Source organism: Colias eurytheme, chromosome 21 (genome assembly GCF_061535395.1).
Source record: "Colias eurytheme isolate Ceu_HAF_F1 chromosome 21, ilColEury1 Martin Lab GWU primary, whole genome shotgun sequence".
Taxonomy (NCBI): domain Eukaryota; kingdom Metazoa; phylum Arthropoda; class Insecta; order Lepidoptera; family Pieridae; genus Colias; species Colias eurytheme.
The window spans coordinates 2,927,682-2,944,350 of NC_143000.1; the positions used below are offsets into that span (position 1 = coordinate 2,927,682).

At 32.2% G+C, this 16,669-nt stretch overlaps 1 protein-coding gene across 1 annotated transcript; it reads right to left on the reverse strand.

Moving 5' to 3' along the window:
- Positions 1 to 269: 269 nt before the first annotated feature.
- LOC149898986 (ras-like protein family member 10B) lies at positions 270 to 15,090 on the reverse strand. The gene is made up of 3 exons (XM_090114768.1): positions 14,904 to 15,090; positions 5,679 to 5,827; positions 270 to 1,145 (listed from the first exon to the last, which is right to left on the reverse strand). The coding sequence occupies exons 1-3, from the start codon at positions 14,998 to 15,000 to the stop codon at positions 522 to 524; spliced, it is 870 nt and encodes a 289-aa protein (XP_089970894.1). The 5' UTR covers positions 15,001 to 15,090; the 3' UTR covers positions 270 to 521.
- Between the last annotated feature and the right edge of the window lie 1,579 nt (positions 15,091 to 16,669).

Sequence of the window (16,669 nt, forward strand, 5' to 3'; positions counted from 1 at the left end):
TAGCGTGTTAGAATTGTACTTCCTTTAATTTAAATAACAACTTTTCTTTCAGAAACAGAACATTGGCAAAATTTTAATATAATGAAGTTTTAAAGCTCTAAAGATTCATAATTATACAAGTAAAAGAAAACTTGTGAAATAGTAAATATAAAACTTAATAAATACTTACGACTAAAATGTCTTTAACCTTTTCTTATTTTAATTTATAAATATTACTTATGTGAAATGCGATTTTTAATTGTGCTCATAAAATTAACAAGGCTAGTAGTTAGTACTATCGAACTATTGCTTACGTATTATCGATTGACAATAAGATCAAAACTTATACTTAAACCTTCAAACAAAATGCAGTTACTTATTAATATTTATTTACAAAAGTTGAATACCATTAATTGTATTGAGCTATTGACGTGAACAAATGATATGATTTGTAACATTGCTAATTTGTACATTCAGTTATCCTGATTATTTGATGAGAACGAAAGTGTCCTGTGTACGTACCGTTTCAACATCGAAAGGTGCTAAGCAACCACACAGCGGTTTTCATTCGCCGTCCCTCCCCCGGCTGAGGAGTCGGGAGGGGGCTCAGCACTACGCACCCCCCCACTACACTCCAACGCATCTATCATCTCCATGAGTTCTTTGAACACGGCTATCACTCGCCAATTGTACTTCGCGGAACACTCCACATAACCACACTTCCAATGCTTGCGCACAAGATTCACAATATTCCTCCGTTTTTCACGAGAATCCCCACACGCACTCTCCGCCATCGCCAGCTGCTGTAAACCGCTGGCAGCAGACGGCGTAGTGCTGCATAACAAATCCTGCTTGTTACCAACAACTAGAACGGGCACATTTCTCATGTCTCGACTCTCGACCATTTGGTCTCTCAACGTCCTGATATATTGGAACGTCTCCACATTAGATAGGTCGAACACTAGAATGTAAGCGGTCGCGTTCCGGAGCCCATAAAAGCGGTAATGCGCCCATTCGTAGTAGGAGTTTATCGGAAAGTAAGGGATCACTGGCACATCAGTTATCTTAACCTCGTACAGATGCTCGTTGATGATCACCGATGGATAGAATGTGTGTTTTCTGTCCGTCGGAATATATTCTTCGGAAAAATCGCTCCAGACGAATTGCTGCAATAAGAAAAAGGTTTTTAGGAACTATAAGAAAGAATTGGACGAAAAGGGAACAAGGATGAACGACTTAACTAAATGAAAAACGTTTTACGGTTCATGTAAGATATGAGTCGGGTATAAACATGACTGAGCACATGCAAATATTTTATGTTTATATTATCTTAGATGATTTATAAGGTACTCAGTATTCCTGACTACTTAAATACATCAAAATATACAATATATTCCTTTATAAAAAATCAACATTACATACGTAACAATTCTCTTATCTCTATCTAACGTGAATCCTGAAACAATTCTTATGAGCTTAACTAATTGTAATTATTGGATCTTATAACCAAAATTTATGGACGCTGCATAGCTTTATCGAGGCTGGATATCATCAACAAATATCTCGAGCACGTACAGTAATAATGTTTCGTAAAAGCCCATTGCGAGATTATAACGACGTTGGCACTCGCGTTATATGAAACGTATATTCCAATTATTATCATTATGGTTCTATGAATAATATCTCGCGTATTAAACTTTACCCAGGTATATGAAGCTAAATATTATGATAGAAATTAATGACTTGCAATTAATTTTAAGCGCCACTTACACGAAAGTTCAATTTTAGTAAAGTTAATAAACAAAATATGGTCATCGTAAAATTTAAATTAATTAGTTTTTAAATGTTAAAATACTATGTGAACTTACGTCTAATGTCTACGCGTATATGAAAGAAAAAACATTTATGTGATTGAACACATAATCAAACAAAGTCTTAATCTCAATGAAGGAGCTTATCTTTATTACAGACAATCATTAATTATTATCAGCTATGTTTCAGCCCAAATAGTTTTAGTTTCCTATACTTCCAATTCCTTTCGAATTCAACCATATCCACCATTAAATTCCACATGTAACATACCTATACACCGAGTTCAATACCTATATCGTTTCTGTACGTCTTAATTGCCCAAACCGTTTCGGTTCTGGTTAATACCACTGAATGGTTATTACCTGATATCCATTTAGTGGTATTATAGTGAACCTCGCCGGTTTAACTAGAGGTTTATGCACATATTCATTTAATCGACCGACTGTAGACATTTTACTAACATATATTGTATACAATATTATAAGTAATTTATCACTACATAGTCTAAAACAAAGTTGCTTTCGCTGTCAGTATACTTGAATCTTTAAAACTACGTAACAGATTTTGAAGCGGTTTTTTTTAATAGATAGGAAGAGTGATTCAAGAGGCAGGTTTTAGTATATAATTTGTTAAGTTATTGCGAAAAGCTAGTGAATAATAAAAGCAAGACTCAGCTAGTACTGAATGTTATAGGTCTTAGGTCAGATCTTATTTAATAACTAAGAGTAAGAGTGAGTCTGATTAGGTAGATATTATCCGTTTAAGGATTGCTTCATGAATCAATTAGTAAAATATAAGTTTGTAGGTATATTAAGTATTTCTCATTAATTCATTCTTGTTAAATACATTATTGGATAGTAATTATGGTACAGAGTAATTTTATGCATTGTGAATAATATATTCCATATTGAGAAGTATTGAAGTTAACAAAGTGCTTTTAATTGAAACACCGATTCCCGAAAATGAACTACAAGTATTTACCGCATTTTACCAGCGTCACATTAATTAATAAATTTTATCTTTTCAAAGTAATTTCGTAACAGGAAATGTTTAATTGAAAACTTAACAATGGATTCAAATGGGGTTATTATTCAGCTAGTATTTCGAACATTGCGGTATTGGTGGTCACAGCTGACTGAGCTATTATATTATATTATGTACCTACAAGATTTGAAGGTATCTCAATAGGGGGGTACACACAGAACGAACGGCCCACGAGGCAATTGCTGCGCGAAGCAGATCGGCCAGGAAATTGGCATCACACACAATTTTGGCTGTCAATCCACGTCCACATAGACCGAGATTCTTCGTGCAGCCATTGCTTCGTGGGTGCTCGGTCTGTATGGATCCGCCTATAAGCAGGAGATGCTCTAAGATAGCCTTCGCTTTAATTATGGCACATCACATATGAGTAACTTGAAACACTTTATAGTCCTATAATTATTTACTGTATGCCCGTGTATGGAACTACTTACGTCTAGGAGAAAATAAATTCATACAATATGGCTCACAAATCGCTCGTAATGTTTAGCTTTTCTTATTTTGTATTTTGTCTTTATTTAATTTTTCTATGAAATAAAATTCAAACACTTTTTGATCCGAAATACACCGAAATTATTTTAAATAACACATTGCGCCTATACAAATATAAATAAAAAGAAATATTATGTGATATTTGTTTTTGCTGACCTGAAAACGGACGGGTCAAGGGATGATGTCCTTCAATCATTAACAATAAGGAAGCTTAATTAAGGCCTGTCCCTGCAACCCTCACGTCTATTCTAGGTCATCTTAACCACGCAATTTATATTACAGATAATATAACAGATATTAATATATTATTCCATTAATAACTAAAAGGTTTATGAGAGGACCGATTGTATTGTTCACGAATTTGCCTATAGTTGCCAAAAGTTGTGAAATGAATTGTTCGTGGATTTTGACACGTGGATATAATTTATTTGTTTGTCGTTGTTATTAAAATTGACATTTTATGCTTTCCATTTGAGAATATCGTACTTCTATGTATTAAGTTAATCTTGATATATATAAATCTCGTGTCACAATGTTTGTCCTCAATGCACTCCTAAACCACTTAACCGATTATAATAAAATTCGCACACCATGTGCAGTTCGATCCAACTTGAGAGATAGGATAGGTTTTATACCGGGAATCCCACGGGAAAGGAAACTATGCGAGGTTTTCTCTGAAAACGCGGGCGAAGCCGCGTACAGTACAGCGAAAGCTAGTATATAATATGTTCGCATTGAAATATGGGTGATATATAAAATTATGTAATTTCACACATTGTTCAAACGATAAAATAATACACAATTTCGGAAAGTGTCTCACGGGTACATCGATAAAATAATCGACCCTGGGTAGAATCTAACGCTCCTAAAATGCTCATAAAATAAGGGTAAATTATGGATATAAAGGTTTATTGAGCCAAACAAAGGTAAACGAAAGGGATATATTTTCGTGGCGAGATAATTTTCCTTGTTTGTTCCCTTGTTAATGTACATATATGAAGGGTTCGGAAATATATTTCGAACGAGCAAATATTTCTTGGGAAAAACATTTTGATATATTTAGCGAAATAATAATACATTTCGCGTATTTATTTTTCCTGGAAAGTTTTTCATGTGTAACATAAATTACTATGCTATTGAATTCAGTTTATAAAATATCTCGTAGTTTGATATTAGGTATTATGCAAATTTTTATATTATTATCTCTGTGATGAGATTCAGCCATTTACATTTTATGAACTATTGCATTGCTATCATCTATACATATAATAAATCTGTAGAAGGGTCATTTCTGTACATTGAAAATATTGAAAAAATAAATAGCAGGGGGTGTTACTGGATCGATACCAAACCCAAATATGTGATTAAAAAAATTTTTGTCTGTCTGTCTGTCTGTATGTGAAGACATCACGTGAAAACTACCGCTTCGATTTCGATGAAACTTGGTATAATTATACCTTATTAGTTATTATCCTGGGCGTAAAATAGGATACTTTTTATCCTGGAAAAATACGTAGAAAAAAATTAATCTTAATTTTTCAGTTTTATCCATAGACGTTGTTCTGTAGAACCGCGAACACGTTGCGTATTATTATAGGCCTAGCCGTATTTGGGTCCAATAGATATTTATAAGATGTCATTGTCAGAGTTACTCAAAATGGAGAAATAAACCATCCACGCGAAGACCGACATCCGTGCGGACGGAGTCGCGGGCGGAAGCTAGTAACCAATAATACTGAAATACAAATCGTTATCCCATATCTGACATGGCTCATAAAGATTATTCAGCTTACAAATTCAATTATTAATTAGATAAGACCTTAGTGACCTTTAAGCATGACATTTTGGCTAATGAAACAAGATTAATTATTTAAACATAGTCTACACGTTTTACTTATAAATATCGAGAGCTTTTAAATTAGATTACCATTTATTTCAGTGACTATTTCAATGCCTTACTTCCGGATTATTAGTCTCGCTTTGTTATCACTTCGTTACCTACGCATGATAATAGTTTGTACTAATTGCTTGTCGCATCTTTACTGTATCATACTAGTTTTGCCCACATCTGGTGCGCTAAGTAACCCAACCTTAACAACGTCCAAGCAATTCCTTACTTTCGAAAGGTTAGTATCGCGTTGTAACCACCTTATTACCTGTATGATACTTGCAACTTTTACTTGCTTGTCACGTCTTTACCTGTATAATACCTATTAGTTTTTCCCACAGCTGGTCAACCAAGTAGCACGACCTTCACGAGATCCAAGCAATTATTTGCTTTCGGATTGTTATAACATTACCTGTGCAATACTAGGATATCTACGACCCACATTACTTGCTTGTCATATCATTACCTGTATAATACTAGTTTTGCCCACAGCCGGTGCGCCAAGTAGCACGACTTTCACGAGGTCTAAGCTGTCTGGACTTGGCTCGACGCTGGGCGCGCCGCTCACAGCCAAAGTGCCGCCTCCACCGCGTTCTAGGTAATCCAAGTCAAGTTCTGAAAGAAGAATACATATTTTGAATGATGCGTGAAAATTATTGATATATGGAGCTCGCTTGGAAAGCTATAGGATCACTTTTTCATGAGAAATATGAGAATTGTTCTTCCTGTGAAAATATTAATGTAATATCTATAGGTTCGAGATTGAGAATTTAAGTGTGTAACGGAGATGAAGTATGAAAAATTCGACAAAGCATCAAAAGCGTCTTTTTTGTTGAATATAATTAATCAATGCAATAGTTCAGTTAAAAAAAAATCTTTTATTCTTTCAATTACATTCAATAGAATTTTGTTATTGAATTTTTAATATAAGAACTTATACTTATAAATTACATGACCTATTATCTCATTAATTAGTATATTTTAGTGCAAGCATAAACAGCAATCACTACCTACAATATGGCCAAACCAATCTGTCCGAAATAGCTTGACAAGTCTAAATTGAATAGTCACCCAGAAACCGAGCTTCATTAGCGTCCTCAGCCAACATTTGTTTAATATAATTGTTCTCCCAAATAGGTAAAGGTTTTGCAAATATACCCTCATTTACCTTTGAACTGATTACCAGTGAAATGATGTTGTGGTTGGTGGTATTGGCTGTTTGTGTATTTATAGAAGATTTAAATTAAAACTAAGGATGACACAATCTCGTCCTTTTTTTGAAGTCGGTTGATAAATAAACAGACCAAGTGAAATCTGCTGTAGGAATTTGCGTATCAGACTGCGCCAGACAGTCTAGTAACAGGAAGAGATGGCGGGAGATCGTGCGGAAAGCTGTGTCCGCCTCTACCACCGATGTGGACGTCTCAACGTGACCATGACCACTCTGCCAAGAGTGAATCGACAAAGAAGAAGAATAAATAAACCCACATTGAGAGTATTTAATGGAGTGTTACAGCTTAATAATGCATTAGCGAACCTGTTTTTATTTTTAAGGTAAGGTATATTCTCGGTATGGTAGGGACAGAACACATTAAAATAATTTGGAAAATCCAAAAGTGCACGCCTCATAATTTTTTTTTAATAAATATTTATTAATTATTATTTTTGTTTATTTAATAACAATTAAACCACATCGAATCAGACCCTGAAAAATGAAAGGGTTCTATTCCTGAGCATACTCAAGCGTAAGAGAAAAAAAAAGACTCGATTAGTAAAGTATTTCGGTCGCTATCGTGTTAACAAGAAAAAGGATCCGCATATACAGACACACGGACGTCCAAGACAGAACTTTTTTAAACTGTTTTTTAACTAGTTTAAATAACAAAAATGACATCAAAAATATCATGAACGTTAAAAATAGTGTTTTTTCTTAATATGTGTGTGTATGTATTATCTTACAAGTGCAATGTATGATACATAAAGACATTTTAAGTTTGAAAAATCAGATGTTTTGCGCGAAGTGACAGTAGTACCCACCTCAACGCTTCGCTTATGAGGCGTGCAAAAAGACTCGTCGATAGTTATAATAAACTACTTAACGGAGTTTAACTTTTAAAAATAAGTATTTCACATCTTGAGCCATTTTCAAGAATTTCATTAAATTTTTCCTCATTTTATTTCTACTTTAGGCTAATGTGTTCTAATTAACAGTAAGAACGGAAGAAAGAGGAAGATCCTAATGTACTTCTGTCCGAAACTGCAAAAAATGTTTGGCCGTGATAAATTATATAGAGCGAATAAAACCATCTTAATATATTAAATTTCACAATCACTTTATTGCTCGCTAAGATGTAAGAACCATCTATTATCAGGGTTAAGTATGATATAGTAGGGCCTTTGGGTTTCCCTTCGCCCTTTCTAATCCTTCTTATATTACAGCTGTATAAATTCATTACTTAGTACCATTAATATCAAAAGGTTACATACAAAATTTACTGCTATTAATTTATAGAATAAATTAATAAAATAAGTTGGCAATGTAAAATATTTCATTGTATTACTATAGTCCCTAGACTAGGGTAGGTACACTTACTTTTATTAAATAATATAAAATACAAATTAATAATTATTATGCCTCAAAATATAAAAGTACAAAATTATAACGACTAAATTATTCGTACTACAATCGTTTTACGTGTTCGCGACCGTACTTATCAATTAAAACATACCTACTTACAAAATATAATATTCTCATTACACATCTAAGAACCACGAATTTCCTTGAAATAAAGGAATTACGTCACAATAAAGACATACAAATACATAAAGAATGTATATGTCCTAATAAGCAAGATCAAGAGCAAGTAAATACTGTCTTCATTAGGGAAAGAGAGACAACATTTGTACAGTATAATTGTACAATAGAGGGTTTTGCACCTTCATTATGTATGCTATGTAGGTTTCAGCCAAATTGTTCCGTTCGTTTGCCAGTAATTAGGATGGGTCTAATTACTACTGTATAAAATAATAATTATTTTTTAATGGACAAAATACAAAAATGATGGAGGGTTTTATATTGGTAGCATTATACAAGCGCGTTTAGGAGGATATTACCTACATTGTTTCATTTTTGTAAATTTTCATTGCATGCATTTTATTCTTTTTGTTGCCTATTTTATTTGTCCTAAATAAATTTTACTACTTTCTCTCTTTTTTTTAGGAAAAATAAATTATATTTGATATAGCTAGTAGTTAGTAGTATAAAATAGATTTAATATACTCTTTTTAGTACAGAATTCAGTATTTCAATGTAATACAAATATCTCTTGATAAACTGTACAATTTATTTATATTTAACTACCTACTAGAAGCATTTAGTGTCAATTTTAGTAAGGCGAGAGTGGAACAGATAAAAATTCACGGAAGCTCTTACCCTATTTCATAAAAGCGCAGACATTCTTCTCACTTTATGCATTAGTTCAGTGTCTATAAATGGATAAGACATTGTCCTAAGTACTATATTTAGAAATATTACTATAGATGCCAGATAATAAGACGGTATGTAAGTTTGAATATTTTTATTTTTTGAGATAAAATGTTCGAAAACTTACTTTGTCAAATTATACAAATCGTGACGGGTACTTTGAGAGATGAACAGATTCTATTTTCTTTTAAATATTATATTTATTTGGAGTTTAAATTCCATTAGAGTACCACTCCTCTAATGTCAAATAAATTACTCATACATCTCTAGTTAGATTCATTTTTTAAGTACAGTAATACGAGATATGGTGTAAAAAAATAGATATTTATTTCTTTCTGACAAAGATTATAATATTATAACGCACAGAAATCACATCTTTTTGTCGCTCTGAGTCATTACTCTTAATTACTATTAGTTGTATACGTAGTATATTATTATTAGTCTGTGCTATTAGCTTCTAAAAACTTTTATAATTAACTAGCTGCTCCGCGCGGTTTCACCCCCGTGGGTCCACCCCTGTTTGTCGAAGCGTGATGATATATAACCTATAACCTTCCTCAATAAATGGGCTATCTAACACCGAAAGAATTTTTCAAATCGGACCAGTAGTTCCCGAGATTAGCGTGTTCAAACAAACAAACAAACAAACAAACTCTTCAGCTTTATAATATTAGTATAGATATCTCCCATTTGTTTTACAAATATCCAGAATGGAAATGAACAAAAAATCGCTTTTATAAAGACTAAGACAAAAGTATTTATTAATTCATCTTTGAATAGCTGTACGTATCCTTACCATTACGCTCCCCTATATTATAAAGAAGCTTATGGAATCCATCCAAAAGCTTAATATAAAAAGCTTAAACATTGCTCCAAATGACTCTTTTCAAATCCACTTATCCAATCAAATTAGCATGACCAAAAGCAAATCGGGAACTAGGAATTCCATTAGCGCAAATGCACAGCTTCATAATTGTGAAAGGGACTTGGTAAATAAAATTTTCTCTTCATTTGTCACTTTAAGGATTATCACCGTTTCCTGTTTAAAGACCCGGGCTTTTATTGGCTCTTTTATATTGTTAAATGGAATGTGGCACTAAAAGAAATGGCCTGTTTAAATCATTCACGTGGTCTAATTTTTTATTGGGTGAAAATAAGCGAATTTTGAAAGAACTTTTTTCGTCCGTGCCTACCTACAGGTAATAAATAATTTTAATGTACATTATAATTCATAGCGTTCAGTCGAAGTATTTGTAGGCTTTTTAGTTTTGGCACTGACATCGAACTGGTATTATTTTCGGACAGACTACCAAAATAGGTATTGTTGTTATCTACTTTATACCTTTTTAATACAAAAGTTCATGAAATACCATTACCTAAGTTTATAAAATGTTTTAGAGAACGATGGCTGTTCAATCTCTGTGATATCTTTAAAAAACTTTAACTTTACTAGTTCTTATATGCTGAACTTATCTATGCTGATTAGTTTGATTGATATTTTAACTAGTAAAAAAGCAGACGAAGCAGCGTGGTATAGCTTGTCCTACTACTATTATAAAGGCGAAAGTTTGTATGTATGGATGTTTGTTACTCTTTCACGTAAAAACTACTGAATGGATTTGAATGAAACTTTACCACAATATAGTTTATACATCAGAATAACACATAAGATAGGTTTTATCCCGGAAATCCCACGGGAACGGGAACTATGCGGGTTTTTCTTTGAAAACGCGGGCGAAGCCTCGGGTGGAAAGCTAGTATTAAATAAAGGTTTAACTAAAATGGCTAGAATTTAGGGAAAACCGCTTATATATGGCATTAATGAAAAATTCCTTCAAAGGTCTTTTGTGTATAAAAGGTTTCGTTGGCATTTTACGAAGATTGATTTGATTTGACAAGAAAAGGGTTCGACTAATATAACAAAATTAATAAACGTTATGAAAATAAATTAAGGGGTTCCGGTTTATAAGAATCCATACAAATATTAAGACAGATACTTGTTAGAAACATCTACTAAGAACAAAACATAAGATAATTATTATTGATTAAAATATACTTGAGCTTACGTAAATAACATCCTGTGTGATGTGCAATTAACTGTACAATCGCATAGGCAATAATTAATATAATAGCAATATTCTCACAACACTTGAATATAATATCAAACTTTTGTACACTATTTAGTAAGTATTCGGAATACCGCACCAGCACTTGGTCATGATAGTGGATTATGGTCTGTACCCTCAGAGGAGGCCCGTGTCCCAGCAGCGGGAACGTATATGGGCTGATGGTGGGTTCAGACGATTGCGTCCAAAGTGTCATTCAACGAGTATAAGCACGGGCACAAGCATGTACCTAAACACGTTGTTTGTGCATGCGCCCGTGTTTGTTTGTTTGTACCGTGGCGCACGAGCTGCTTGCCGGGCTACTTGCCGGACTGCTTGCCAGGCTGCTTGCCATGGTCGCGGAAGAATTCTAACAAATACCCGCGGCCGGCTCGACGGAACACAGTTTTAGTCGGTAAGAATCCGACATTACCCACGGCTCCTTCCCCGGGGGCCGTGAGTATCTTTGGAAGATTTCCCCACTATAAAAAAAGGCTGCTTGCCATGCATCTGAACGTACCATGAAAATGATGATAAAGTTTGAATAAACTAATGTATTATTGTTATTTAGTTAAGCTTATAGTAAATTAGTAGTTGGCTGAAATGCTACATAAATAATAAGGATTGGTTTTATCTCACAGTAACGAAGATCTTCGAAGGCTTATGCCTTTATAGACAGACAGCTTCACAGGGTGAATAGGAATGCTTAGTGAAAGAATTTCTTCCTTTAGTAGGTACTCCTGTATTAGCATTTGAATGTTGCTACTTGACCCCGTTTTCAATGCGAGTATTTCATTTAAATAACTTCTTGCTCGATCATCTTGTGAAAAACGTTATTTTATATAAAAATCTTCTGTTTTTGTATTTTCTGCTTTCAATGGTAGGTAAATATTGAAATTCCTAGAAGGCTATCTTCATAATTTATATTGTCGGTAAGAGGTATTTGTTAACCTTACAATTAAATCATAATTTTACACTTATTTATACCAGAATTACCGATATTGTGCCTATATGGAGTACCATTGTCAATATCGTAGGTATTACAATTTCATAGTATTAGCACTATAAAATTGTAATAACAACACCTATATTTCTAACTGCATTCTTGCAAATAAATGTAATTTGAATTTGAATTTATCATTTTAAATCTATCATGCCATTAAACAGTTGATAAAGTCGTAATTTCAATGTAAAATCTAATTATGTCAATTTTAAAATATTATGTTCTTGAGAAGAATCAAACACAAGAAAGTTTTCTCGTCAATCTTATTTTAGTGGGTCAGTAAACGCTTCTAAGAGAAGGAATTTTAAGGACTGACACTAACATTTAGTAATTACATCTAACTTTGCGTATAGTTATATTCTAAAAAATATAGGTAATATCTAAGGTTCAACTTCAATATTTTTTAGAATAAAATCCAATGCACTGCAAGATATTCCACAAAGAAAAACTTATTTCAGTTTTTTTTTAAATAGGAATTCTAATAAATAACTTCCAGCTTCTAATCTCATAATGAGATTAAAGCAAACATAAAAAATAAATAAAACGCGTTAGCATAGCTGAAAAATGTTAATTAATTACTAGCACATCGTTCTTTATTTATGAAATATTATAAATAAAGAACGATGTTTACTAGTAAAATACCTACGTCTATAGAGGGTCAAATATTTTCATGAAAACATAAAAGGACACAAAAATACTCTCACCCCCCGCCACTCGAGGGAACAAGGGACTCCGATATTTTAGCGTTTGCAATATTAACGTAATATTCTGTTCAATTTCAGTGCTCTGTGGTCTGTCGAGAATTCAGAATTCGATAGTAAAGTTGCCAAACATTTTGCCTTCACAGCGAACGTGCGCTTTGGTTAAACCATATCAGATTGTTCAATCGTAGATACGGATGAGAGATGAAATTATTTTAGTGGGAAAGACAAATGTAACTCATAAGAAACACAAACAATCCTTTATTTTCTGAGAGCATTACACCTTTCTATTTTTTAGGTGTAATGCTAAGCATGAGACCAAAGTAAAGTAATTTTTTCCCCTGAAAATACAAGAAAATGAATCATGCATAGTATCAAAAAAGCCAGCTCAAGATTTAGTTTGCTCGAGTTTTTATAATTCTCTTCGAAGAACAAATCTTTATTATTTGTATGAAAGAAGATATCAGAAAGCTTCGATATTATTTCCTAGAACATTAAATACACTACGTGATGTTCCACGAATAAAAATTTATTTAAGCTCGTTAATTAAATTTCATCACGTTCCTCTGAGAATCGTTTAAAAAATTATTTGGGGATTCAATAGTACTTTAATATTCAAATACAATTTTCAGCTCTGACGTCATTTTTATCATATTATATTGAAATATATTTTTAAAGCTTCGCCTTAGAAAATTAATGATTTAACAGCATTTTAATTGGTTTAAGGAAAATGTCAGCAAAAAACCAAAATGTCATCGTAGATTAAAATTGCTTTTAACAGGAATAAAAATTGCTTTTAACAGATTAATGTTATTATTCATTACATTAACTTAATTAGAAAACGTTGAAATATTATTTACAAAAAATACAGTTTTTAACTGAGATTTTATTGAAGTGCTTTTATTACATTTTCATTTTTTTTATCGATGTTGGCAATTTTACATTTATTAGTAGGTACTTTTTTTATTGAGTTCCTACCTATAGGGAAGCGCTTGACCACAATCTCGCCTGATGTTAAGCTGAGATGTGTCGTAGTATTATAATTAACAGTTTATTATTTCATATTATCTATATTTATGTGTTTGAATAATACTATAAAAATAAAGATAAAGTCATTGGAGTGAGAAACATAACGCTTACCTTTTGTTTGAAACTTTGTCGTATTCATCGCTTCAAAATCTCGTAAAATATTTTCTATTAAACACGCGAAAACGTGTATTCTCCAATTTTATCTCTCTTCCTGTCCATCTGCTTATTTGTCTAACTTTAAAACGATATTATAACTCACTTTTTGATCAAATAATATCGAACTAAGTATTTAAGCTATTATTAATATCAACTTAAAACAGTGCGAAAAAAGGTCACTTCAAGTAGATATATATTAAGTAATGATGTATCAAAAAACCTTTAAAATCAAACGCAAGATCTCAAAGAAAATACACCAAAACCATCACATTTTTTATAATTGTATTTATTTATTACTATGATATTACAAAATTAATGTGTATTTGATGGATGAGTGTTGCAAAATTTCACTCACTCTTTGTTAAACTTAAACTCCGGATAACCGATTGGCGTAACATGAAAACAAGCCGAGAAAAATAGCACCATTTGTGTAAAGGCGAATTTCCCGGAAAATGGTATTATTTAAATTATAATACGTGAAAACATTCGCCTTGAAAGAAATATTTTCCGCGTAACAACTTGTAGCAAAAGTATGATTTGATTATTTTTCCGCGTAATGTTAATATCTCATTAATCAAAGTCCACGTTTTTTTAATAATATTTCAAATATTATAAGGTCCAGTGATTTATAAGTATAACATTACCTACACAAGTCATTATAATATGAATAATTTCTATTTGAAACTTTCTTCTGAAACTTCGTCGCACTTTGCAAAATTGCAATGTTGATTTAAAATATTAGGTATACAAAAAAATATAATATATTTAATTAATACATGTAATTGTAATGTGTGCCTAGAAATAAACCAATAAACAAATGTGATAATTACGTGAAAAGTTTGTAAAATTAATTTTTCTGCAAAAATCAAATACTTACAATTATTATAAATCTCATTGAACGGAGGTAAGCAGTAGGTAAAATTTATAGCTATAGTACATCAAATTTGATTTTTTTTAAATATATTAATATCATCTATATACTAATCTTTACTTAATATTATAATGAGGAAAGGTTTGTATGTATGTATGTATGGCTTTCACGCATAAACTACTGGACCGATTTTGATGAAATTTGGCAAAGACAATGTTTAGACCCTGAGAAAGAACATAGGCTACCTTTTATTGCGAAATATGTACCACGGGCGAAGCCGGGGCGGACCGCTAGTATTAATTAATGTACTATTTAATAACAAATCATACACCAAGAACTCACCTAGCACTTTATTTTGTTTCGTACAATTCCCTTTACCGTGATCGTCTGTATCCTTCGATGGATCTAATCTATTCATTTCCAAAAAGCACACAAACATACACACACATTATAATATTTATTTATTCTAAGCAATACGTATCACTAGTTCATTAATTAATTTCATACATCGTTATAATTTGGTCATAGAATATTCGCAGATGTGTCGTAATTTTGGCGGCAAAAGATATCGTGCAATACGCCCACCCTCAGTGAGGTTCTCTACCAAACTGCCGGTGCGTTCCCACTTTAGTTACGTATCCACTTTAGCTTTCATACCTTTACAATTGGGAAGAGATAGGCTTTTCTTAGAATAGCGAATTAGGGCTAAAACGGAGGCATTGTAACGAACATCTGAATATAATTTTAATTGAAATCTTAAGGTGGAATAATTAATTGTACGATTAGATTCGAATTATTCGCTATAAGTGGATTTGAAATGGCGTTTGAGAAAATCGATGTATATTATATTGTTAAACATAGAATCTATTAAACCAATTTATCAGTATTGTATGTATGTATTTTTTTGATCACTAATCAAGTCATTTTATTGGATTGTAACATTTGCTTGTAATCAAAATTTTTGATAATTGTCATTACACAAACATTCATAAGCATATTAACATTGCTTTTACAAAAACATGTCAATCTAAAACATAATTTATTTATAGGTTATGTTATTGTAAACATCGTGAAGCGAAACAATAGGACAACCTTGTTATGACGTTACAAAGGTTCTTTAGTCTTCATACTGTTACATGCACTAAGAAACTAAGTGGCATTGTCCATGCGGAATTGTTTGTAGACTTTGACGGTAGTGGAAAATTTAATTTGTCGACACAATTAAAGCCCCGATAATAAAAACTATGTATACCGAAGTAAAACAGAAAAATGTTTGAAGACATAATATGGGCTTAGATAAAATATGTAAGGTATGGTATGCTTGGAAAAATATGTTGATAAATAATCATTTACATTTTCATGTCGAAATCTATTTTATTAGATAATTTCCTTAAAAATGAATATGGTTAAGTGATGAATATTTATATAAAAACTAGCGGCCCGCCCCGGCTTCGCCCGTGGTACATATGAAAAACAGATGTTGGCCGATTCTCAGACTTACCCGATATGCACAGAAAATTTCATGAGAATCGGTCCACCCGTTTCGGAGGAGTATGCAGACTAACATTGTGACACGAGAATTTTATATATATCTAAGATTATGCCTTGAACTAATGGTAAAGGTTACCTATTTTCTATAAGTTCCAAAATATATAATATCAAATAGGAATAAATTTAATTAATAAAAATTAAAAACATCAAGTAATTGAACCAAAGTAACACATGCACATTCATTTCATACACAATTCTCTTCAGAAACAATTCATTTAAAAGCGAATTTTCTCCAATCCATCATTCATACATCACGTATACGAATAAAACGTCCCTTTTTATTTTCCCTTTGTTCTTTACTTGATGAGTGTTTGAGAGACTCTCTTGGGATTAATATAAAATCTTCTTATGAAATGAGAAATCTGTCCTATTCCGATGACGTCACACAAAATTGACCTATTTTCGATAAAAATTACTTTTATACAAAATTAATGAAAGCTGATTGGATAATTTCTATTCCGTTTTGTAAAATATGAGTGGTTTTATTTGGAGTTAATACTTGCATTATCGGATTACGATTTAATATCGGCTATATTTTACGGGATGTGACCGTAATT

Coding starts and splice junctions, on each gene's coding strand:
- LOC149898986 (XM_090114768.1), bottom strand. CDS start 15,000: ATGTTTGTGTGCTTTTTGGAAATGAATAGATTAGATCCATCGAAGGAT. Junction 5,828..14,903: donor GAAACAAAATAAAGTGCTAG/GTGAGTTCTTGG, acceptor TTCTTCTTTCAG/AACTTGACTTGGATTACCTA. Junction 1,146..5,678: donor GCAAAACTAGTATTATACAG/GTAATGATATGA, acceptor TTCTTATTGCAG/CAATTCGTCTGGAGCGATTT.